The sequence below is a fragment of the Ceratotherium simum genome, chromosome 1, assembly GCF_057802395.1.
Source record: "Ceratotherium simum simum isolate JZ-2026a chromosome 1, ASM5780239v1, whole genome shotgun sequence".
NCBI classification, from domain to species: Eukaryota; Metazoa; Chordata; class Mammalia; order Perissodactyla; family Rhinocerotidae; genus Ceratotherium; species Ceratotherium simum.
In genome coordinates, this window is record NC_141900.1 from 56,133,455 (window position 1) to 56,157,842 (window position 24,388).

General features: G+C 39.4%; 1 protein-coding gene across 7 annotated transcripts in view; it reads right to left on the reverse strand.

The window, feature by feature from the left end:
• IGF2BP3 (insulin like growth factor 2 mRNA binding protein 3) overlaps positions 1 to 24,388 on the reverse strand; it is a 145,728-nt gene that overhangs the window by 8,168 nt on the left and 113,172 nt on the right. For all 7 annotated transcript variants that reach the window (XR_015551626.1, XM_087428890.1, XM_004418921.3 and 4 more), the window contains 5 exons: positions 23,260 to 23,541; positions 19,614 to 19,748; positions 18,207 to 18,329; positions 15,920 to 16,055; positions 14,245 to 14,370 (listed from right to left, as the gene is read on the reverse strand). Coding sequence is in view for 6 of the 7 variants with exons in the window: in XM_087428890.1 (XP_087285016.1) it covers positions 14,245 to 14,370; positions 15,920 to 16,055; positions 18,207 to 18,329; positions 19,614 to 19,748; positions 23,260 to 23,541 (802 nt within the window). In the remaining variant the exon portion in view is untranslated. The remainder of the gene's footprint in view (positions 1 to 14,244; positions 14,371 to 15,919; positions 16,056 to 18,206; positions 18,330 to 19,613; positions 19,749 to 23,259; positions 23,542 to 24,388) is intronic.

Below are 24,388 nucleotides of genomic sequence, written 5' to 3' on the forward strand. Positions count from 1 at the left end.
GTGACTGGGTCCCTACAAAGGCCAATTCAAGGTTCAGGAATGTTACCAGTGAGCTAAAGGTTCTAAGATGCAGAAGCAGTGCACATGTTCGGGAAGTTTGTTTGCCTTCTAACAATAAGAAAAACATGCTTCCAAGGATAAGTTAATTTTAAGAACTTTATTTCAAGAAATATTTTTAAAATATTTTTATTTTTTTAGAGCAGTTTGAGGTTCACAGCGAAATTGAGAGGAAGGTACAGAGATTTCCCATATACGCCAAGAAAAATCTTAATGTGAGCCACAACTGAATAAACCACAACCCAAGTAAACCATAATATGCATTTGTTAAAAAAAAATGTATACTTAGCAAACTAAGATTTCTAGAGATGTTAGAAGATATTTTGCAGTAAGAAATGTACACATGAACCATACTTGGTAAGACATACTTCATAGAATTCTCTCTTGAACCTTCTAATATTCCTATTTTGTAGGATACTATAAATCCCGTTCCCAAGAACTCAAGTTAATCCATCAATACTAACAAGTACACATACAGCCATAAAACAGCTCCAGGCTAATTTCTAATTTTTTAACCTAAACTCTTTTGCAAAATTCTTTATAAGTCTCAACAAAAACATGCCAACAGTTTTGCTTTCAAGCATCTCAGAAATGAGGGAAATCTTTAGAATTTGATCATTTTAAGCAGTTTCTGAAAATCTTAGTCAAAGAAAACAGCAGCACTGAGCTCCTTCCTTTTTATTGGATGTGGAAACAAATTTTGTGGCACTTGATGGTCCACCAAATGACATTGCCACTTTTTTGTGTGTGTGAGGAAGATCAGCCCTGAGCTAACATCCATGCCAATCCTCCCCTTTTTGCTGAAGAAGACCGGCCCTAAGCTAACATCTATTGCCAATCCTCCTCCTTTTTTTCCCTTTTTCTCCCCAAAGCCCCAGTAGATAGTTGTATGTCCTAGTTGCACATCCTTCTAGTTGCTGTGTGTGGGATGCTGCCTCAGCATGGCTGGACAAGCGGTGCGTCCATGTGCACCCAGGATCCGAACCTGGGCCACCAGTAGCAGAGCACGCACACTTAACCGGTAAGCCACGGGGCCGGCCCCGACATTGCCACTCATAACCACGCAAAAATTGCTAGTGGTATTAATGGCTCCATCTTCTCCCTGTAATCCCAGAGTGCAGGCAGAGAACCTGGAACACTAAGCGCCACAGGTCTGTGGAGAGATTGATGATCAACAGCAGAAGCACACGTATGGATGAATCAGTCATTCCATCTTACTTATCCCTCGACACAGACTTACCAGAAGGCTATTCCATAGGACATGGCTTAATCACACCATTTGGTAGGAATTTTTTTTCTTTTCAAGTCTTTAGTTTCCCTCCTCTGAAGCAAAGATTTTTTAAAAAATAAATTAGTAGACAAAAACACTAGAAATAATAAAAAGGCTGGGCTGGTTCTCTAAATAAAAGGAAAACTTTTTGCCTATTTACCAATTAAAAAATGGAAATGAGAAAAGGGAAATGATATTAGACAAGATAAAAATTAAGATACAACAATGTCAATAAGTCTGAAAATGTCAAAAACTTGTTTAGGAATTACCAAAATCCATCAGAAAAACTTCATTGACCAACTATTAGCTAATTACCTAAAGTCTCAAGCCCCTATAGTTTTAATTAATTCTTTCAAGCCAAATGTTCAGGAAAAATGACAAAAACCTAGTGAAAAGGAAGACATGTTTCCTGGGGGAAAATGTATTAAATAAAACAAAACAAAAAAAACAGGAGACTACAACAAGTAACATGTTTTTTTTTTTTTTTGTGAGGAAGATCAGCCCTGAGCTAACAACCACGCCAGTCCTCTTTTTGCTGAGGAAGACTGGCCCGGGGCTAACATCTGTACCCATCTTCCTCCACTTTATATGGGACGCCGCAACAGCATGGCCTGACAAGCAGTGCATCAGTGCGCACCGGGGATCTGAACCCGGACTGCCAGCAGCAGAGCGTGCACACTTAACCGCTACGCCATGGGGCCGGCCCCAGTAACATGTTCTAATTTGCTTTTTTACCTTAACAGTATACCTTGGATATTTTCCCATGTCATTCATATGTCTCTACCTCATTCTATTAACAGAATATTCCTTCAAATAGATATACCACAGCTGATTTATCTCACCCCTATTGTGTATGTGTGTATAGTTTTCAGTTTTCAACTAATTCATGTAATGCTGCAATCAAATTTGTACAAAAATTTTTGTGCCGTTGTACAAATACCTGTATTGCATAAACTCTTAGACCTGCTGAGTCAAAGGGCCTGAACATTTAAAATTGATAAACATTATAGAATTATACAAAAAGGCTCCCTCTCAGTCCACACAGGAAGGTGGAATTCCAGTGAAGATATTCATGGAACATTTGAATGCTACCTTTGTTTTTTATAAGAGTAGTGGGAGATGAGTGAGAAGCACACTAATGTAAAAACTCAGGTTTAAGAGAAAGATAACTATGACCACGTGGCAGGGGTATAGAGCAACCCTGTGTGGAGAGTATGTGTGAGGTGCTGGGCAATACCTTGTTTGCACCTCACAACTGGTCCAACTGATGGAAACTAACAACATTCCCATTTTAAAGATGAGAAACTGAGCCAGAGAGGTTAAGTCACTTGCACAAGGTCATATGCTGACTGGGGTTGGAGTCAGGATTCAAACCGGGGCTTCTCTATCTCTTCAGCCATGTTCACAAAAAAAACAGTATGTGCCCTGCTTCTAATGGGTATGGATATGCTTTGAAATATATGTAGAGATGCAGAAGTTACTCTTAAGAAAAACGCCCAATAGAATTCTCATTCAAGGTTGCTGCCTTTTCCTAGTTGTATCACTCTTCTCTCGATCTGCCTTGATGTCACTTCCTTTTAGTCAAAAGAAATTTCTTATGTATAGTTGGCAAAAGCTTAAGCCTTTGATCATCAACATGTTAAAAAGGGCATCAGAGATAGTCCATTAAGAAATTTATTTTGAAGAATAGAGATAACTGAAGATTAAGAATGATGTAAAAGGAGGTCAAAAGGTACAAACTTCCAGTTATAAAATAAGTCAGTCATGGGGATGTATATACAACATAGTGACTACAGTTAGTAATACTGTATTGCATATTTGAAAGTTGGTACAAGAGTAGATCTTAAAAGTTCTCATCACAAGGAAAAAAAAATTTTAACTGTGTATGGTGATGGATGTTACCTAGACTTATGATCGTTTTGCAATATATGCAAATATCAAACTATTATGTTGTACACCTGAAACTAATATCATGTTTTATGTCAATTATACCTCAATAAAAAAAATACCAAAAAAAAGATTAGTTTAATTGAATCACACACAAAAATGATTACTAGAACAAGGAACTGAAATCAACAGGTTTGTTGTGTCATCTGCATACACCCAACTTATGCATGTTTAAGATACTTTGTAACTTCAATCTAAGTGTTTCAATCTTTGTTTCCACCATGAGAATAAAATAACCACATCACAGAAAAGTTGTCAAGAAAAAACCCTGTAATTCCTTCATCTTTACCTGACAGTTATTTTTCTATATCTGAGGATGCTATTTTAAAGACCTTCAGAGGGGCTGGCCCTGTGGCCTATTAGTTTGAGAGTTCAGCATGCTCCACTTTGGCAGCCCGGGGTTCGGTTCCTGGGTACAGACCTATACCACTCATCGGTGGTCATGTTGTGGTGGCAACCTACATACAAAATAGAGGAAGATTGCCAACTGGTGTTAGTTCAGGGCAAATCTTCCTCAGCAAAAAAAAAAAAAAAAAAAAAAGACCTTCAGAAAAAGTTTGGTTTCCAATTTTTCACTAATTCATATAATAATGCAATCAAATCTTTAAACATAAATCTGTGCTCTTGTACAAATACTTCTAAGATTTTATGTAATAGAAATGCTAGGTCAGAGCATGACCATTTAAAATTGACAAATATTTCCAAATTATCATGCTAATAAATTTATCTTACAGTAAATGTAAGTATCTTACAATAAATGCATTAAAGGGGGAAGTCATTTTAATTCAAACCACGCCTTTCACACTTATGAAAAATAAAGCAATGTATGATTCTAGACCCTATGCCTAATTTTCTACAAAGGAAAATCATCTCAACTCTGCTCTTCTAAGTCTCTTCCTTAATCTATAACCCCAACAATGTACCTCCTATTTCCTATAAGTGTTATCCTAAAATTCAAGTCCAGGAAATATTCTTGACAAAAACCATCGGATTTTTTTCTGATCATTGGATTTTGTTTCTTCAGTGTCTGTATAAATAGATGTACTATATTCTTTACAACTTGGTCTCTCTTTGGTATTTGCTATGTTTCCCAGGACATCATAACACACTGCAGGTCTTAATACAGTTGTCAGCTGAGTAAAATCTCCTTTGTAACTCTATAAGCATTCTTACAACAAACATACCAGAAGAGGTTTTCACCTTCCCAGTCAACTCTTGACTGTGGAGATCTGTGAAAGGGGCCTGTCCTGCACAGCTTGGCCAAGTCACTTCTGTTGCTATTCATCAATGAAGAACACCAAATAATATTATTTCATTATTCAGAAATTCCAAGTCATAAGAACCAGTGCCTCCCTTTGGAAAGTCCCATACCTCACAGCTTGCCAGTGTGTTATGCAATTACCATATACCATTTATTCCACAGGGACACTTCAAGAACTTTCTTATTTTAATAACTGGATATACCAACTGAATTAATGCTGACATTGACCATAAACTGTGCCCAATGTTAGTATCAATTTATTTTGTCATTTTGCTCCTTACATTAAAACTGATATGTTAATCTTAACCAATTTTTTTTTAAGTAAAGATAGGATGTAAATATTTTATCTCACTGAGAACATCTATGGATGTTCTTCTGAATAATATACTTTTTTTTAGTCTGGTGGTGATAAAGATCCTTTTAATAATCAGACTAAATCTAATATGTGACTCAACCAGATCTGCCCCATTGTATTTTGCCATGACTGTATAATTATTTGTTTTCTGGGCCTTGTCCAGAAAGATTTTATGCCACTTACAGAATACACATAATCTAGTGAGATATAACAAAGGAGGTGAAGACAGAGGAGCACGGGGACCTGAACAGAAAAGGTAAGGTGAAGCCAGACATGCTGTCACACAAACGTGGCTCTAAGTTTCCCAGCAACTAATTAAAAAAAAACAACCAAAAAAATCAGTTGCATGATTTACCATGTCTATAAGAGAAAAACTATTCATCTGCTTAGTAAAAACTACTTTTCCTGGGACTGATCCCAGAGAGCAACTTCTGAATGTCCTCAAAAGACTAACATAATAGGCCTCACATCCTTAAAGCAAAGTCCTGGAACCTCAAAAGCACAGCCTAAGCATGTGTCTTAGTCTGAAAGATACTGGTGTCCACTGTTATGAGAAAAGCTCAGAGGCAAAAACTATGTTGTAGCCTCAAAAGCTGAACAAAAAGCAAAATAATCTGACACAGTGATGAAAGGCTATTGATGCTTTTGTTCTGTTGATTTTGGAGGAGTAGCAGAAGGGCAGGAGGTAAAAATTTCAATACAGAGATTGAGAAAAAATTTAAGAGAAAAGTTGTGGGAAGCTTTGGAAAAGAAACAGTGATCAGTAGAGAAGGGCCGAGAGGACCACAATATAACAGAAAGAAGGGGCAAAGACATGAAGAAAGAATCAGTATGTAGACAGAAAAATGTTCTGTACTGGGATGAAAACAGAAGCCACAGAACCTGTCAAATAGAAAAAGCAGTGTTAGCAGGAGGAGATGGTGCCCTAGACTGATGGACAGTGATGTGTACTTTTGGCAATAGTACCTTAAAGTCGACTCATCAGATGTCTGAAGCTTGATGAAGACATTTCTGAACATCACCCAATACCCCTTGCTCCAATTCCATGTCCACCAAGCATCTCCCTGACCATAAATTACTTTTCAAGGAAATTTCCCTCTGGGAACATAAGGCACCTGGAATAAACATCTTGTTTACTTGACAATCACTAAACTCGCTCTCTGGTACAAACCATTCTTATATGTGATTCAGCATAGTAAGCCGTGTTTTCAGGATTTGGACACCCAGATAAACAGATAATTTAATGTTTACTTACAAAGCTAAGAAGCCAGAACAATGGGTTATAATAAGCCTCTTTCACCTGTGAATTTAAGTCTCTGAGATCAAGCTTGAAAAAATTCATCAGCATTATTACCCTTGTTACACATTCTTTGTACTTAAGTTCATGTTTAGCTGCATTGTCTTGAACCCTTCTTCCTAAACTTTTAAAGGTGAAAGATATTCACAGGACACAAGCTGCCTCCCAATGGATTTCTGCCAGATGCCTATCGGTAAAACTTCCTTTGGACTTCTTGGCAGACTCTATGCTATAGCTTGAAATAACAGAAGAACAAAGCTGCTCAACTGAAAGTTTGCATAACCAGTGAAGTCTGCCAATGAGTAATTCCTAATCATCTATCATGAGGAGATACAAGAATGAGCAAACAGTAAGGTTAAGTGTATTTACTTTGTGAGGAACAGAATCTAAGACATTACAAAGACAGGGAGACATGCATGCCAGCCAACAAGACCAGCCTCCAGGAACCTGGAAGGATGCCAGTGTTTTTCTTTGGCTTGTAAAATAGATACTCCTAGATTTTTTGTTTTGTTTGTTTTGTTTTAATGGATTTTGGTCTGGAACTGCAATTAAGTTTACTCAACTCCATGACCTGAATAGAATGTTGAAGTCTTAAAGAAAAAAAAAAGGCAAAGAAAGTTTCTCCCTATAACTAAGTAATCAAGGCCTCTTAGAGGTAATAAATGTGTGCAGTGAGTTATTTACTTTGAAATTGTTTAATGACAAAAGAGCTGCACCCACAGTAAGACATCGTAAGGAGTACGACAGAGACTCCATGAAACAGTCATCTAGATGATCCAAAAATCCCTTTCAACTCAAAAGATTGTTTCTTAAAGAGCACCTTAAACTAGCTAAGATCTAAGGAATTGCTGGCCTTTCCTGCCTCTTCCATAAGCAGAAAATTAGCGATTTTAAGATTACACTATTGTTATGGAGACTTCTGGGAAAACTCCAAAGATGCTATCAAAATTATGAAGACAACAGCACTTGGACTAACTTCTGCCAACCCAAATGCAAGCTGCCAAGACCATCCAGCTATGGATGTTGTGTGCTATGCCAATTCCAGCACTAGCTGGACTAGCTGCCAATTGCCTCTTCCCTACTGTTTGAGCATTTCTGAAAGGAGCATTTCCTGTCATTTATAAACTCAAAGTTTGCAAGTTAAGTACTGCATGAGGCAGCTGCGAGGCATGAACTAGAGACTTTTTGTCTGTTGGTGGAAACATCAAGCTGGCAGGTTCCAGGAAGAAGAGTATGGGAGGGAGGGGGTGTGCACGTGCGCCTGGAATGGTGTGTGTGCGCGCGCGCACGCGCTTGCGTGCCTGGAATGGAACAGAGGCAAGGGATTTATCTGAAGACAAGATGTATCAATTCTACTTTCACGTTGCAAACCAGAAGTGAGAAAACATGAGTAGAAAAATGAAACAACTCTAAAAGAAAGAGGAAGCAGTACATTAAAATAGAGTCAGATTCTTTTAAACATTTAGTCATCAAAACCTCTCCTTGCCAGGCAATATACATTTAAAGTAAAAGCAGAGATTCCCTGCCAACCTACAGGGCATCAAGGATAAAGAGACAATCGCGGTAAGTAACCCGACTTGTCTGTGAGGGCTTCTAAGGAACAGCAAGCTTCTCAGCAGCAGCCCTAGATGCCAGACTGTGTGGAGGAGCATCGTCAAAGTGCAGAGAGCAAACTCCTGCCCACTGTTGATGCTCTAACTTGGTTTTTGAAAAATGTCATCACAGACCTTCAATATTATGTTCTTTAGCAAGAAGCAAAGTGAAACCAAAGGGAATAAAAGGAATGTAAGAAGCAATGGTAAGCAAAAAAAGTGGTAAAGCTTTGGTAAATCTACTGCCTTTAAAAACAATATTTGTGTTTCAAAAAGTGGTGACCACTAGGTACACTTAATAGATGAAGATTAGTGATTTGGGTTTAGAAAAAGGACAAAGTCTAATAAGAGGCAGTGAAGGCAAAGCTGTTCCAACTAAGTATTTCTCCCCCATGAAGTTACACACTAAAACAAAACTTGTTAAAGAATTGTTCCCTGAAACATTAAACCAGAAAATTACCTGATAGCTATTTGGAAGTAGAATTTACTCTAATTGGTATCCAGAGACACAATCCAATTCTCTGAAAATGGTATTTTCCCTTTATTTACATTAAAATAATCTGTAGACGTGGAATTAGAACATGGAATTTTCTCTTCCAGAATTAATTTAGATTCTCCTCTTTTTTTTTTTTTTTTTTTTAAAGATTTTATTTATTTTATTTTTTCCCCCCAAAGCCCCAGTGGATAGTTGTGTGTCGTAGCTGCACATCCTTCTAGTTGCTGTATGTGGGACTCGGCCTCAGGATGAACGGAGAAGTGGTGCCTTGATGCGCACCCGGGATCCGAACCCGGGCCGCCAGCATCGCAGCGCGCGCACTTAACCGCCAAGCCACAGGGCCAGCCCACTCCTCCTCTTTTTTGAGGAGAGAATTTAAAAGCCTACCCTGCTCCTCCCCAGGCTCTGAGCCATTCCTTTAACGTGTAATACTGCTAAATCCAGTGGGGCAGTCAAATAGCTGTCCCCAAAATTTATTCATCTATTTAGTTATAAACTGTTTCCCAGCTTCCCTTGCAGATAGACATGGCCAGGTGTTACGTTCTGGCAAATACAACACGAGTGGAAGTGTGAAAAGCTATCCTCCGGCAGTGTCCTTAAATGAGGTAGCTGCCAATTTTTAATCCTGCATCCTTCTTGCTGGCTGGAATCAAACTCAATGGCTGGAGCCTGAGCAGTCATCCTGGGCCAGGAGACGGTATGCTAAGCCAATAGGAGCACCAGTCCTAGATGATATGGCAGAACTACTACCAGAGCTACTTGGGTTCTCTACCTTTCAACTCTTCTCTTGAAAAAGGAAAGCTCATTTCAACTAATTTTTTTTCCTTGTAACACACTGCCAAACCTAATTCTGATACACATAGCATGCCAAAATATATTTAGAAGCATGAAAATCGACATATGGCAGCATCCTCCAGACATTTTTGGCCTGATAGTTGCCCATGGGTTGGAATGACAGGTGGTCTAGTAAAAAAGGGGTGAGTTTTCTCACCACACTTTATTTATTTTTTTTTTAATTTTATTTATTTATTTATTTTTCCCCCCAAAGCCCCAGTAGATAGCTGTATGTCATGGTTGCACATCCTCCTAGTTGCTGTATGTGGGACGCCGCCTCAGCATGGCCGGAGAAGCGGTGCGTCGGTGCGCGCCTGGGATCCGAACCCGGGCCACCAGCAGCAGAGCGCGCGCACTTAACCGCTAAGCCACGGGGCCGGCCCTCACCACACTTTAAAATAAAGCCTTGAACAAGTTAGAAAGAGGGACATACATGAGTGGTGTGTGTTCATGCTTATCCCAAATATGTCTCCCATGCATTAGTCTTGATAGATATTCTTTCCAACATTTAAGTCCACTCTCCACACACTAGTAAACATTCTTGCAGAATGGCAGTTCTTGACAATGAATGGGTAACAAAAAACTCCTGACGACCTTTACTTACAAAACTACAAGTTTCTGAGCTTCCATCTCCTCCCAATGAATTTTGATTCATTTAAGTCCAAGGTGGGGCACAGGTTCTTAACCAGTTAAGAAACAGAGCAACTGTTGTTAACCTTGACTACACATTGGAGTCACCAAGGATTTTTCCAAATAGTGATGCCTGGGTCTCACCCCCAACACCTACGGGGGCTGGGGGAGGGTGATATTCTAAAGGTCTGGGGCAATTCCAATGTAAATTAAAAAACATTATTTCCCCTTAAGGCAGGGAGTAGAGAAAGCTGTACTTTACACAAGATTGCCAACTAATAAATGTAAAAGAAGCCATAAAAATAGTAATATATGATTTGGGCAAATGCCAGCAATGATATTAAAGCATTGGGTGAAATACTGTTGGGGTGCAAGATCGTTACACATTCTCAAAGTACTACTGATTACTTCTTAATCACAATTTGGAAAAGTATCTTTACAATGGAGAAATTAGACAGATTCTGCCTTAATCGCATGATCAAACTTAACATGACCAACAATGAGACACAATGACATCATTTGCTTCCCGATGTGACACACTAAGATATTCCTGCCCCAAAAAAGGTATGACTTGAGCCTAATAATGCAGAGGCAGTCAGTCAAATCCAAATTAGGGGACATTCTATAAAATCACTAGCGTGGATTCTTCAATGCCGTAAAGAAGAAAAATGTCAACGCTATGAAGAAGAATAAAGGGGGTCGGGGGGATGGAATACTGTTAAATATAAAAAAGGAGACTAGAGAGACATGACAACTAAATGCAGTGCATGATCCTTGATTGGATTCTTTATTGAAAACAGATGTATAGGACATTATTGGGGTAACCATGGAAATTTAGACATGAATTGCATATTAAATAATAATATTCTGCCAAATTTCCAAACAGTAATGATGATATTGTGGTTAACATCAAGGTGAATGTCCTTGAGGAGAAAAGTTCAAAACAGTACAATGTTCTCATTAATAATCACCTATAATTACAAAGTTTATAAAATATATACCGGGGGCGGCCCCGTGGCTTAGCAGTTAAGTGCACATGCTCTGCTACTGGCAGCCCGGGCTCGGATCCCGGGCGCGCACCAACACACTGCTTCTCCGGCCCTGCTGAGGCAGCGTCCCACACACAGCAACTAGAAGGTTGTGCAACTATGACATACAACTATTTACTGGGGCTTTGGGGAGAAAAGGGGGGGAAAAAAAAAGGAGGAGGATTGGCAATAGATGTCAGCTCAGGGCCGGTCTTCCTCAGCAAAAAGAGGAGGATTGGCATGGATGTTAGCTCAGGGCTGATCTTCCTCACAAAAACAAAAAATATATATATATATATACACCAAATATCCGGGCCGGCCCCGTGGCTTAGCAGCTAAGTGCGTGCATTCCGCTACTGGTGGCCCGGGTTCGGATCCCGGGCGCGCACCAAGGCACCGCTTCTCCGGCCATGCTGAGGCCGCGTCCCACACACAGAACTAGAAGGCTGTGCAACTATGACATACAACTATCTACTGGGGCTTTGGGGGGAAAAAATAAATAAATTTTGAAAAAAAAAAAAAAAAATCCAAGACAGGATTATACACCTATAGGAGGAAAAGGCAATTGTGAGGACACATTTTTAAAACCTATAAAAGCAAAGATTTCTTCCATTTTGGAGAAAAAGGTAGATTACAAATCTATGTCTCCTCCACTTTTAAGTTCTATGGATAAGTCCTGATGTTTTTTGAGGTTCAAGACTAATAGTGAGATGAAGTTAGCAGCAGGTGTAAATCTATAGAAAAATCACAAGACCACACTCATCAGCAGCAAACACATGCAATATATATACAATTTATCAACCATTCCAGCTAGACAGATGACAGATTTGCCCTTCTTCTTCGCATTTAATGTTTTGAGTGGTACCTCCTGTACCAATTTAGGGAAATGTCCGGTGTAAAGTTGGGGATTCCATTTTATCCCTGCCCAGAATACATGTAGAGTAAAATGCCCATTAGAATTCTGCAAAGAACATGGATTGCTAAGACTGTCCACATTTCATCCCTTTAAGACTGAGAATTTCCTTTTCCTGCCATAGAAACCACTAGGCCATTAGGGGTTCCGAGCTCTTGCCCTCTTGCAGTGTTTCTACCTTTACTGCTGGCAGCTTCTGCATCTTCTCCTGTTCCCACTGGCTATTTCTAATTGCATCTACCTGATTTAGTTTTAAAACCTCAGGAGAAGCAAAGACCACCTATTCCAGTGAGATCTTCCTTACATTTACTTTTGGCTCACTTTTATCAAAGTAAAGATCACTGACCTTCTCCCATTCTTAAAATAAAACAAAATTGCTACTTAAGTCACTCAGACATTTAAAATTGTAAAAGTGCTTCAGAAATTTAAGCGCTTAATATGATCTCCCTTCTCTTAAAACAATTTTTCTAACAACATGGGAACCCAATACACAGAACCATATCATTAAATCAGAAACTTGACTAAATCCAGAGAATATTCATATTCTTTTATTTGTACATTTAAAAAATAGTTACCTAGCAATTCACTTCAGGAATTTTTGCTACTGAAGCATCCACTTAAGTGTAGAAGACAGGTGATGCTCAAGAATGTTCTGAAATGCTACCACTCATAATGTGAGAGGCTTTACTGACTGAACATGACATGTGTAACCAGCAGAGAGAGGAGAGTTCAAGTGACACCTCAATTTACAAGCTGGGAAAGTGAAGAACAGAGAGGTAAGTGACTTGCCCAAAGAGAAAGCTAGGTTAAAGTGGCTAGCAGAAATGTAGGTTAGAGGAGAGCATCTCTAGCACAGAGTTACTTTAAATAATCAGCTTTTTGTAGCTTTCAATAAATGTCATTTTACACAGAACCATCAGGGATACATCTGCCCTAAACTCAATCATAGGACAAACGCATCTATTTGTAATAAAGATACTAGCAGGCATATTACAGGTCAAGTCCATATACTCTCAGATTCCTATTTTAGGCTCACTTTTACCCTCTTCTTAAAATTTTTATATTATTGAATTCTGTAAAAACCAGAAATGCTTGACCTAAAAGAAGAGTCCTTAGAGATAATTCATCTAGTTTAGTTTCTTCATTGTGCAGGTGAGAAAACAAACACAGAGCAAAGAGGAGACCGACCTACAGTGATACAAACCCAGCGCAGAGCTGGGCAGACCAGGCGCTCACTCCAGGGCTCTTTCCACCAGTCCCCTTTAGCATCAAGGTGCAAACACATCCGCTGCTTCACATCACCTTCAGCTGTGGTGGAAAGCTTCACTTAATGCATAATGAATCTATTCACACTGGATATGGAGTTGAAATTCTGATGCCTATCCCTAGATTAATGTGCTTTGTTATATGACTTCCAGGCCCAAACATGTTCCAGCGGCAGATGAATTGTAGGGGAAGAGGCAATTGCTGCTGACAGTAGAGGCAGAAACACATGCTGCAAGAGGGCAAAAGCTAAGAACACCTAACGGTCTGGTGGTTTCCAGGAAAGGCAAAGGAAATGCTCCTTCTTGAAGGGACAAAATATGGACAATCACAGCGACCTGTGCTCTCTGTAGAATCCTAGTGGCATTTTACTCTACGTATACTCTAGGCAGTGTGAAAATGGAATCCCCAACCTACTCCACCTGGACATTTCCCTAAATTGGTGTAGAAGGTGCCACTCAAAACATTATATGAATAAGAAGAGAGCCGAACAGGAAGGGAGAGATGTAAAAACAAATTCATGAAGGAAGATCCTAGAATGTTAATTTTATTTCACATGATTGTCTACCTCCAACTATCACTGATAGTGCAACTGAATTATGAACTATTTTCAAAAAAATTACTGTATAAGGCGTCTGCTATGCTGCAATTATTTTCATAAGATCACTGGTCTATTTCTAACCTCAGGGAAATTGCTATTCTTAAAAAGCAAATATAAAAATAAGGTTTATTTCTTAATAATCTACTTGTTTGCAAAACAAATAAAAGCTGTTTAACATTTGCACACAAACACACACACACACGCACAACAGATTTGTGAGCAAAACTATCTGAGCTCACTGTTTAAAAAGTACAAACACTAAGAATGGAAAGCATGTCCAGTCTTTACTGGCCTTTAAAAGTAGTTAATTTCCAGGTGAGGTTAAAGATGAAGGAAGACTTTTAAAAGTCCTTTCCTTCAATATTTAAAAATAACTAACATCTTTCCCCCTCCCCAAAGTCTCAAATTTTTCTTTAATATTTAAAAACATATGTTGACAACCCTACCATCCAAAAACTTCAAAAAAATAAATAATAACTCGTGTGTCTACAAAGGGGTAGATAGGAAGGTTCTATTGACAAGAACTGGAAAGCACGTGCTGGTTCTAAGCTGATGATAGATCACATGGGGACCAGGTTTTACATTAAGATTTTTCCCAGTTATCATTTAATGTCACATTACTCGAGGGCAACTAAGTGTGACTGTGTCCCTTTGACTGCATCCCGCTCAACCATCAAGAAAGCCAAGGCACATATCTTACCTCAAACTGTGTGTAAGGAGGAGTCATAGCTGAAGGGGGCCCTGAGGTGGGAGGTGGCATCCCTGAAGTAGGTGGGAACAGACCCAAGGCATTCAGATTTAATCCAGGAATTAAATGTGCTTGAAGCTGCAAAGGTAAAAAGGTCCCTTCATTTTACAAGGAAAAGATCAAGTGTAAGTGAGCATTTATAAAGGACAATATTCAGATTGTGACTTCTTGTCTAATAAAGAAGTCATTTTATGACTCAAATTTTAGTACAAAGTATATATTCCATGTGATCATACTTGAGTATATAGTTTCTATCTGTTTATATTTCTTAGTATTTTAAAATCCGTGTGCTCATCTGCCCCTCCTTGATCTATAGCTACACTACGTTTCTCAAAGCAGAGAACACAGCCTTCCTTTCCTTTAGGACCAGCTCACAGTGCTAAGACAAATACGTACTCTGCATACCATGGGCACACAGTAAATACAGACAGAAAATCTTGCATTGGTTGAAGAAGTAAGCAAACAAGATTTGTTCATTGAAAAGCAAACCAGATATACAGAACCAGCTATCAAGAGATCTTTACTCCTTGGATAAAATTTGGCAGTCATGGGTCCAAAGGCCTAAAACAAAGTCAAGCCCTTTGGAAATCAAGGTCCCATCCCCATGTAACTACTGCAAGTAAACATATCTTTGGAGTGGATCCAGGAGCAGAAAGGGGATTTTGTTTTGGTTTAATTTTATAAAGGTTGAGGAAGTAAGGTGAAGACGAGAGAATTGAGACTTCAGCATACTTGAGAATCACTTTAAAAGACCTATGGGGTTGGGTTTACTCCCAATCGACTCTGAAACATTTGGCTGAGCAGTGACAATGTGAGGGTAAAATGATTAGCATTCTAGGCTCTTCTCACAAAGGTTATATCATCTTTACATTTCCCTTCTTTTATGTGTAATGTTTCAGATGTCAGGCCCAATTGAGGAATTTTTCGTTTCAATCATTTACTTGAAAATTCAAGATGGACTTTCGAAATGTTACATTTTCAGCACCATTCCCTCCCTTAAGGAATGTCAGCAATCCACTTTCACTGCCTTACTTGTACTACACAGATTGTTTTATCATTTGAAATTCTTTTATCTCCAAGGTTTATGAGTAACCAAGTTTTAAATTTGTATTTATTATAGCAGCTTTCATATGCACTGTATCTATTGTAATTCTAGTGAGCATGCAATGCAGGCCGTAGTCCCATTTTACAGATGAGGAAACTGATGCTCAGAGAGATCAAATGACTTGTCCAAGTAAACAGAGTTGCAACTAATAAATGGTTGAGCTGGGATTCAAACCCAGTTCACATACCTCTAAAGCCCACAATTCTACTACGGGGCTAATCTCCCTCAAATCAACATTGTACGCGAGAGATTAACCTTTTTTAGGTAGGTATTAGGCTTACCTTACAGATAAGGAAGCTAAGGCTCAAATAGTAAAAAATTTTCTAAAATCACAGAGATAGCCAAGCCTAATGTCAAAGCCTATGTCTTCCCAACTACCCCAGGGCACTAACTATGGTGCTAATAATCAGTGAGAAACTCCATTGAATGATGACACAATTAAAGAAATCAATATCACTGCAATTGAAAACATCTTTGTAACTGTTCACCAAAATAAAAACATGCTTTCATATTAAAACTAACATTCATAGAAGCAATATCATTTTCATAAGACTCCCTGATTTTCTTCATTATCTCTTCCTCAGCTTTGGCACATGTTTCAACATTGCCTTTAATTGTAATGGTGCGCTCCGGATTATACAGCGTCAATTCCTGCAATCTGCAGATTGAAAAAGAGGGGAAAGAAAAAGAATGGAAATTATAGGAGGAAGACAGTTAATAATAGTTCAGCCACAGATGGCAATTAAGACCAACTGGGGAGGCTGGCAATATGTAAAAGTGGGTGGTTAGACATGATGAAAAATGAGTAAACCCCAGAAGACATGAATCCAAGAATTGTAAAGCTGCAGGAGAGAAGAAAATACTCCCCCATCCCACCTTCTCAATAAAAATTACTAGGTGTACATAGTTCAATTAAGTCCATGTTTTAAACATAGAGTAATTCTTTACCACTTAAGGTTGAACCATTTTCACAATTTAACAGTGAAATGTAAAGAAATGATCAGAGGAATGTACAGTTTTAGTGGAAACCAAGAACCAGATGTATGTAATTTTAATAAGTATGTTCCTAGTCTGCACTGACCAATTCTAGGCATAATTGTCATTCTCGTGCAATTGCATTTTCTGGGTCACCAAGCAAGGATATACTTTCGATATACTCCAAAAAAGCAAACCAGAATTCATGTGTCTATACTTACTTTTTGCCAGTAATTGGAAGTCAGATCAAAGTAGGCTGGAGGAAGTAATATAAATCAACCCATCTTAACTAAATTAAAAAAAGGACTTTTGATGACCATTTAGACAACTAAAAAGTTAGAATACAACAGCAGTGTTCAGAAACTCCCTGCTTGACCCAGGTCCTGCTGAAGCTTCAAAATCCACTCACATGACATCTGAGACCACCTAAGCCTGAACCTGTCAACAGCCTTGCGAGGGAAAGCAATGCAAGACACTTACCATGGAAAATGAGACAAAGTACACAGACTGAAAGGATATGGAATATTGGTACAGCTCTCCCTCATATTCCTAGGGTTAAAATTCTCATTTTCACTACTAGCAGAGTGTCTTAAGCTAATCTTGAGCCAGATGAATGGGGTATTATTCCTTAACTTTTTCTCAAAGTTGCTAAAAATGTAAACATCTACACAATGAAGACGATTTGTCTTAGACTACTGAAAAGAAGTGTATTTCTAATCTCTAGTCTCAATTCACCTCTCCCATGCCAAACATTTTATATTACAGTTTTTAAAATAGCTGCTTCTAGAATAGCTCTTAAGATTTTTTTCTCTTAAAATCCTCCTATTTCTAAGCATAAAATTCAAGATAGGGTAGGATCATTTATTATATTTACCACTTTGTGGTTTTTTTCTTTCTTTACAACCAAGCAGGACTTTCCTACTTCCTTACCACCTCCTCCTCCTTTGACAACTCCTTGCTACAAACATGTCACCTCAGTCTTTCCCTACCATTCTTCCTTAGTTCATCAATCTCTTCCCACCTCATCTTTTTTGGGTACTCTAACGGAAACTAAGGATAGTCACTCTCAGAAAGAGAAAAACATTTCCATATAATTTCAGAGCACTCGTGGGCCCTAGCTAGCAGCCTAAGATGACCCCCTTCCCAGTGAGGTATAGTCCCCTCCCCGTGCTGACTTGTGTAAACAACATTAGAAAAATGACAGAGTGTGACTTCTGAGGCTGTGTTATAAGACACTGCAGCTTCCATCTTGCTCTCTCTTGGATCATTCACTCTGGGGGAAGACAGCTGCCATGTCTTGAGGACACCCAAGCAGCCCAGTGGAGAGGCCCATGTGGTGAGGTACAGAGGCCTCACACCATCAGTCAGCACTGACTTGTCAGCAACATCAAGGGACCCTGAACCAGAACCACCCAGTTAAGCTGCTCCTGAATTCCTGACCCACAGACACCAGGTGAGCAATAAATGTTTACTATTGTCTTAAGCTGTCAAATGTTGGAATAATTTGTTACACAGCAATAGATAATAAACTGGGTTATATATTCCAACTTCGGAAATAAATGTCAGAAAACTTGACCAAGACTTCAGCTAAGAAATATGAACGTAAGGTATTGAGTGCTTCCTGCCTCTTTAGTGGGAACAGATAATGCTTGCAATATGGTTGGAAACCAATAGTAGACAGTAGACTGAGTTTGAGAAACGAAGTGTAAGTAAGGCAGTACAGGCTAGCTCCAACAGCTATAAAATGGGAGAAGCTATGCTTAATATAAAACCTACAGCTAAAAAACAGTGTGTGAAAATTTTCTAATGCAAAAGAAAGCAAGGCAGCACTTACGGAGATATCGTGATTTTAGTGTCTGTGTCTTGCTCGATTTTTTTAAGGTTTCTTCCTTCCTTACCAATGAGACGGCCTACAAAGTTATTATGGGCTAAAATCTTCAAGGGAATCTCTTCTGTGCTGTAAATTAAAAAAAGGTCATGAAATCAGGGTAAGTAAACTTACTCTTGGGTAAAAAGACAATATTCATTCATTAAACATTTACTTCCTACCTATCATATAGGAAGCATTATGCTGGGCAGAGTTTAAAGCTTGCTGACCATTAGCCTACATTCTAGCAATGCATGAACAGAGGGAGTGAAAAAACATTAACAAGTATTTGGATAGAAGTTAATTTTTAAAAGAGTTTTCTTTTATTCATCTCAGGGAATATCTTCCAATGATGGATTCTGTTAAGCTCTTTGAAAACACCTCTTACTCAAATCCATATTCCTAAACCCCAAATATCAGAACACATAGTACAAATGCAAAACAGGATGATTTTAGTATAAATTTTAAATTACATACCTGGAGATAAGTGCACAATTTATAGAAGGAAACAGAAGAAACTCAATAGTGGTTACACCTTGGGGGAAGAGTGTAAGAGCAGGAAGGGGGAGCTTTCACTTTTCATTTCGTACATTTCTGAATTTCTAAGTCATATACATATCACTGTCTAAAAATGTCAGTGGGGTTATCTGGATGGTGGGCTTTTCCTTTATTTTTCTCTATACTAAAAAAGAACTACAATCTTACAATATAGCACCACATGACACCTTAATAACTAAAATATATTTAATATATTTTAAAGGTCCCAACAGATTAAGGGCTTGTGATGAGGTCCCCAGGCTAACTCCAGCATCTTACTCCAGATTCTCCTTTTAGCACAGCACTGTGCAGTCTGCTAAAAGTAGCTCAGAACCCAACCTTCACTCAGGGTGCCCGTGGAAAAGATATTTAGAGTTCCAACCTGGAACATCCAAATAAATCCTCAGTTTACCTTAGCACAAGATTAGGGATTTTCCCACCTCTGTACTCCCTGCTGCTGCAGGATGGGGCTGGGCAAACAAAAAGAACAGAGCCCCAGCGAGCTCAGAGTAAAGGAGTGAGGATTTGGGGTCCCCACCTAGGGTAAATCCCAGGGATACTTCTTGGACCTTAGGTGGGCTTCCTATGTCCCCCAATTGCCTTGTTCTACAGCTGGACTTGCCCCATTACCACTACTCACTCCATATCCAAACATGAATGAAAACAAAATATTTAAAAGCTTATGCTTCACAACCAAATAAATAGTGCCAATCACTGTAGCTCATTGGGACAGCAATTCCTTGTGTTTGTTGGCAATTCCCAATAATTGTGTCATAGAAATACACAATAAAACAGCATGAATATCAACCTCTTCACAGGTTAATCCCTTTTACTCACAATTTTATATCTTGAGCTTCCTTATGCATAATCTCCAGAATAGACTTACAAGCCGCGGAGGTGCCTTCGGGCGTAGAGAGGATAGTAATCGACTTCTCAGCAGCACCTGCATTCTCTTTACGATGGACATCGATTCTTATGGTGGGCACAAGGAGAGAGGAAAGTGCGAGCTATAAGCATGCATTCACAGTAGTCTGTAATTAGCAACTTCTAAGTCATAGGACTACTGTGCAGAGTGGATGACTCACTTCCCTCAAGAGCATAAATTCTTGAAAAGCTGTCAACATGGATGCCTTAAAGACAAATTTTAATTCCAGGAACGCTTCCCTCTCTTTCCTCAATCCAACCAAGCAGGAACATCTTTTCATTCTGCCAAAGCTGTATGTGCTTAAAGCTTCCTTTTAGATGCCACAGAACAAACGTCTCACATCAAAGAGCCTGGGTTCAGACAAAAGGCTTTCTTCTGCTCTAAAACAAAAAGGAACTGGAATGCATGCCAAGAGAGCTGGAGTTGGAATCTCACAAGCTAGGTCAAACTTCTTATTCTACACAGTATTCTCACACTATTCATTGTATGAGAAGACTTTGCTCATCTGTCTCCTTTCACAAGGCTCTTTCTACATTTTACCTCCTTGAAAGAGGAAACTCCGCAACAAATAGTGATAGGAATGAAACCCAAAGAGATGGTAATTCTACTTCAAAGAAAAGCAAATGGCCAATAAACACAAAATGATGTTGAATTCTCACTAGTAATTATACACACACCAATTAAAACAAGATGCATTTTCTTCCAGACCTGCAAATATTTTGATAGATAAAATTAAACATCAGCAAGAGGATGGGCAACTGGGCACCCCCACACTCCTGGTGGGAGTGTAGAACAAACGGGCAGGACCTACCAACGCTAAAACGCTTATCACATTTTGACTCAAGAATTCTACTTTTCCTAATATCTCCCAAGGAAGCAGTCTCATATGTGGGCCAAGATTGGTGTTGCTCACCGTCGGCACCATTGACATGTGCGGCCACATTAATTCTTTGTTGTGGGGGCTGTCCTGTACATTGTAGGATGTTTAGCAGCATCCTTTGCCTCTACCCACCAGATAGATGCCAGTAGCACATCCCTCATCCAGTTGTGATAACCAAAAATGTCTCCAGACACTGCCAAATGTCTGCTTGGGGTGAGGGGGAGTCACCCCTGCTTGAAAATCACTGGCAGAGGGATGTTCACTGTAGCACTGTTTGTAGTAGATAGAAAACTGGAATTATCTTTAAAATGCCCATCAGGAAGAGACAATTAAACAACAGTATATCCATATCATGCCGCTGTTTAAAAACGTGGTAAAATTACAGGTACCAATATAGTAAGAGGTTCTTGAAAAAATGCAATACATACCATGATGAGATCTCTCCTTTAAAGCTACACATGTTAGTAGATACAAGGAACCAGTCCTATAAAGATATATCCTCAACTTAACAATGGCTACATCAGAGGGTAACTTTTTTCTGTGAAGGTGAAGGGTAACTTTTTTCTTTTTTTAACTTGTGTACTTGTACATTCTTGAATTAATTGCAAAGTAAGTCTGCTGTTGTTTAAAAAGTACAAGAAAGGAAATCAACTACCCAAAAAAGGGTGTTCAGGGAAAATTAAATACTTGTGAGTCCCTTTGGTCACTCCAACACTAGAAGATGAAGAGCTACATAACTTATGGCCATGAGAACAACCACTTCGTCATGCCAGTAACATCAAGGTTCGGATTTCCTTTCATTTTCCTAAAGGTCTGGTGGAAAACTGAAGGTATATCTCAGAAGTAAAACCTATAACTAAAACTCAGGGCGATGTAGAAATGAAATAAATAAGGGCTATCCAGAAATAACTAACGAAAAACAATGTCTTAGATAACAGACCCAATCTCAGGAACCATCTTTCCAGCCACTGTTTCAATCCCCAATCACTAAGTATTGCTTATCTTCCAGCAGGTAACATGTTAAACTCCCTCTTTCTGGCTTATTTCCACCTGTTCACTGTGTTAAGGATTACTAAATTCTGATTCTCTGATAGAAGGGAATGTTGCTTTACAGATTAGGGTAACCCTCTGAGGCCGTTCCAGAAACAGAGGATCTGATAATGACTAGTTTTAATGGCAAGAGTTAATTAAATCCACTGGCAGCGCTCTGCAAACGAATCATCGGATACAACAGAAATTGCTTCCCTTCCCTCTCCATCCTCCATCTTCCTGCCTTAGAACAAACAGTTCAATTTAAGTCACAGCAGCTCTCTCCTCTGACAAGGAAATGAGTAGTGTTAAAAGGAACAGCTCTAATCTGCCAAGCAACAAGGAAGGAAAACCATTTCATAGTTTCTGCAGGTAATGGTGGCTCAAGGGAAGCAAAAAGCCCTTAAATTTTAAGATTAAAACCAAGCAAATTTAAGATTAAAACCAGGCAAATTTAAGATTAAAACTGCCACCTAGGCTACGGTTCCACTGTCCTCCCCACCCTCTACATTATGAGGTCAAGGCCATTAATTTTGCACAAAGGTAATGGCACGCAACATCCCCTGCTTCAAAATGGGGAGGCAGGGACGTCACTCTGCAGGGGAGTGGGTGCCCAACCACAACTAAACACAGTTCTTTTTGGCTCTGCATGAGAAATGAGTCAGCTAGTTCAACACGGGCATGGTGCCCATGACAAATATGGATCCTCCTAGGCCTGTCAGAAAACACACACGAGCAAGGGATACACAGTACCATAGTTGTACTTTCAGAAAAAGACTCTGCTTAATTCATTGTATTACATAAAATGAAATAATTTTCCTTACAAAATTTAAAAAGCAAAATAATTCACAGTCATCTCTGTAGCTGGCACAAGGCAATTTCCCTACCCTTTTTCATAGAATGACACGAGAGCAGTTTGTACACAGCCTCTTCTCGCAGTACACTCACAGTTCTTTAGATATATCTTTAAGGGCATTAAACATAATACATACTCATTTCACTCATTCGGCAAACAGAGCCTTCTACGTGTCAGGCAATGTGCTCAGCACTGGGGCTACAGTGGTAAATAAAAACAAATAGCTCCTGCAAAGATAGCCCCAATGTTTGATGGAGGCTCCTCCAATCCCTTAAAATCTGCAAATTAAAACTATCAAACAACATCCTGAAGAAAAGGCCATTCTAACTACATGGCCTAATCATGGGATAAATTTGGACCATAAGCTGAATGATTCTTTACTGAAGTAAAGCAAGACTGAAAAACTATCTCTGATTTGAATTCAGAAAATTACTTCCAAAAGCACTGAAGGCAGGTATCACTTGGCGTGCAGGTGGGGATAGGGGAGCAGAGAACAACCTAGAGCTGCCCTTTTGTTTGCCAGGGCCTCCCCCACCAGAAGTGGATTAGGTATCATTTGTTTTCCATTCATGCGTGAAAATATGAGGTTTCCTTTGAGGTTAAAGTTTAGCCCCAGATTTATATAAAATGAACACTAAGATACCAAGTCACAAAGTTTTTCCAGCTTCCCAAGAACTGTACAAGAAGGGATCATAACCATGTTCAGAAGGACACCAAGTACCAGAACGAACACTCTGTTATTAAGGTTCAAAGTGGAAAACATTAATGCCCACCAACACTCAGGAATACTCACTTAGACTGGGTCTGTTTGGTGATGTTCCGAATGGTGGCACCTTCTTTTCCTATAATGGCTCCAACAAACTGGGTGGGAACTAACAGGCGTAAAGGCAAGTCACACGGCTTCTGCTTAGACCCTGATCCTGGAGACCCCTGCCTCGATGAGCCCCTGTGCCCAAACCCACGGCGACCTCGGGGCTGCTGCGGGGGGTTCTGCTGGGCAGCCATTTCATCAGGGATGTAGCCCACTTTCAACACGAAGTTCTCCAATTGGAATCCATTCAGTTTGTCTAAAGCTCTGGAGGTTGACAAAGGGCAGGCGGTGGGAAGAGAAATCGAGCTATATAATTAACATTTCAGCAAAGCAATACCCATCTCTTCCACTCAAAATGATTGGCTCTAAAACTTCTGAATAAAGCCACTGAACAAGTAGCAAACCCAGAACACACATAACACCCCCCTCACACACACTTTTCCTTTGAAGTACACACAGGAAAGAAAAGACCGACAAGTTTCCAAAGGGAACATATTTGCAATCTACCAATGAAAAACAGAAAGTAAAAAAACATTTTGTCAAACTCTTGATTAATCTATTACCCATGAGGTTAGTAACAGCTTAGGAGTGCCCAAACAGCAAGAGAACTGAGTGGGCAGTCTTTGTCCTGGCTAGTCTTTCCAAATCAGAATGGAAAAGACATTAGAAATACACACCTCCCTTACTTCATCCTCTTAAAAAATACAAGTATTTAAAACATTTTAAGAATTGAAGGACAAATATCTTTATGTATTTATTTATTTTTCCCCCAAAGCCCCAGTAGATAGTTGTACGTCATAGCTGCACATCCTTCTAGTTGCTGTATGTGGGACGCGGCCTCAGCATGGCCGAGAAGCGGTGCGTTGGTGCGCGCCCGGGATCCAAACCCGGGCCGCCAGCAGCAGAATGCGTGCACCTAACCGCCAAGCCACGGGGCTGGCCCAACAAATATCTTTAAACCACTCACAGGAGATAGGTAGAATTTAATACTCAGGATAATCAATCACTCAATAAACTCTCAGTGCATATTATGAGCCAGTCCCCAAGAAAACAGCAGTCGCTGACCATGTGGAGTTTATTACCTGATTCGGGGCAGAGACACAAGGAAGGC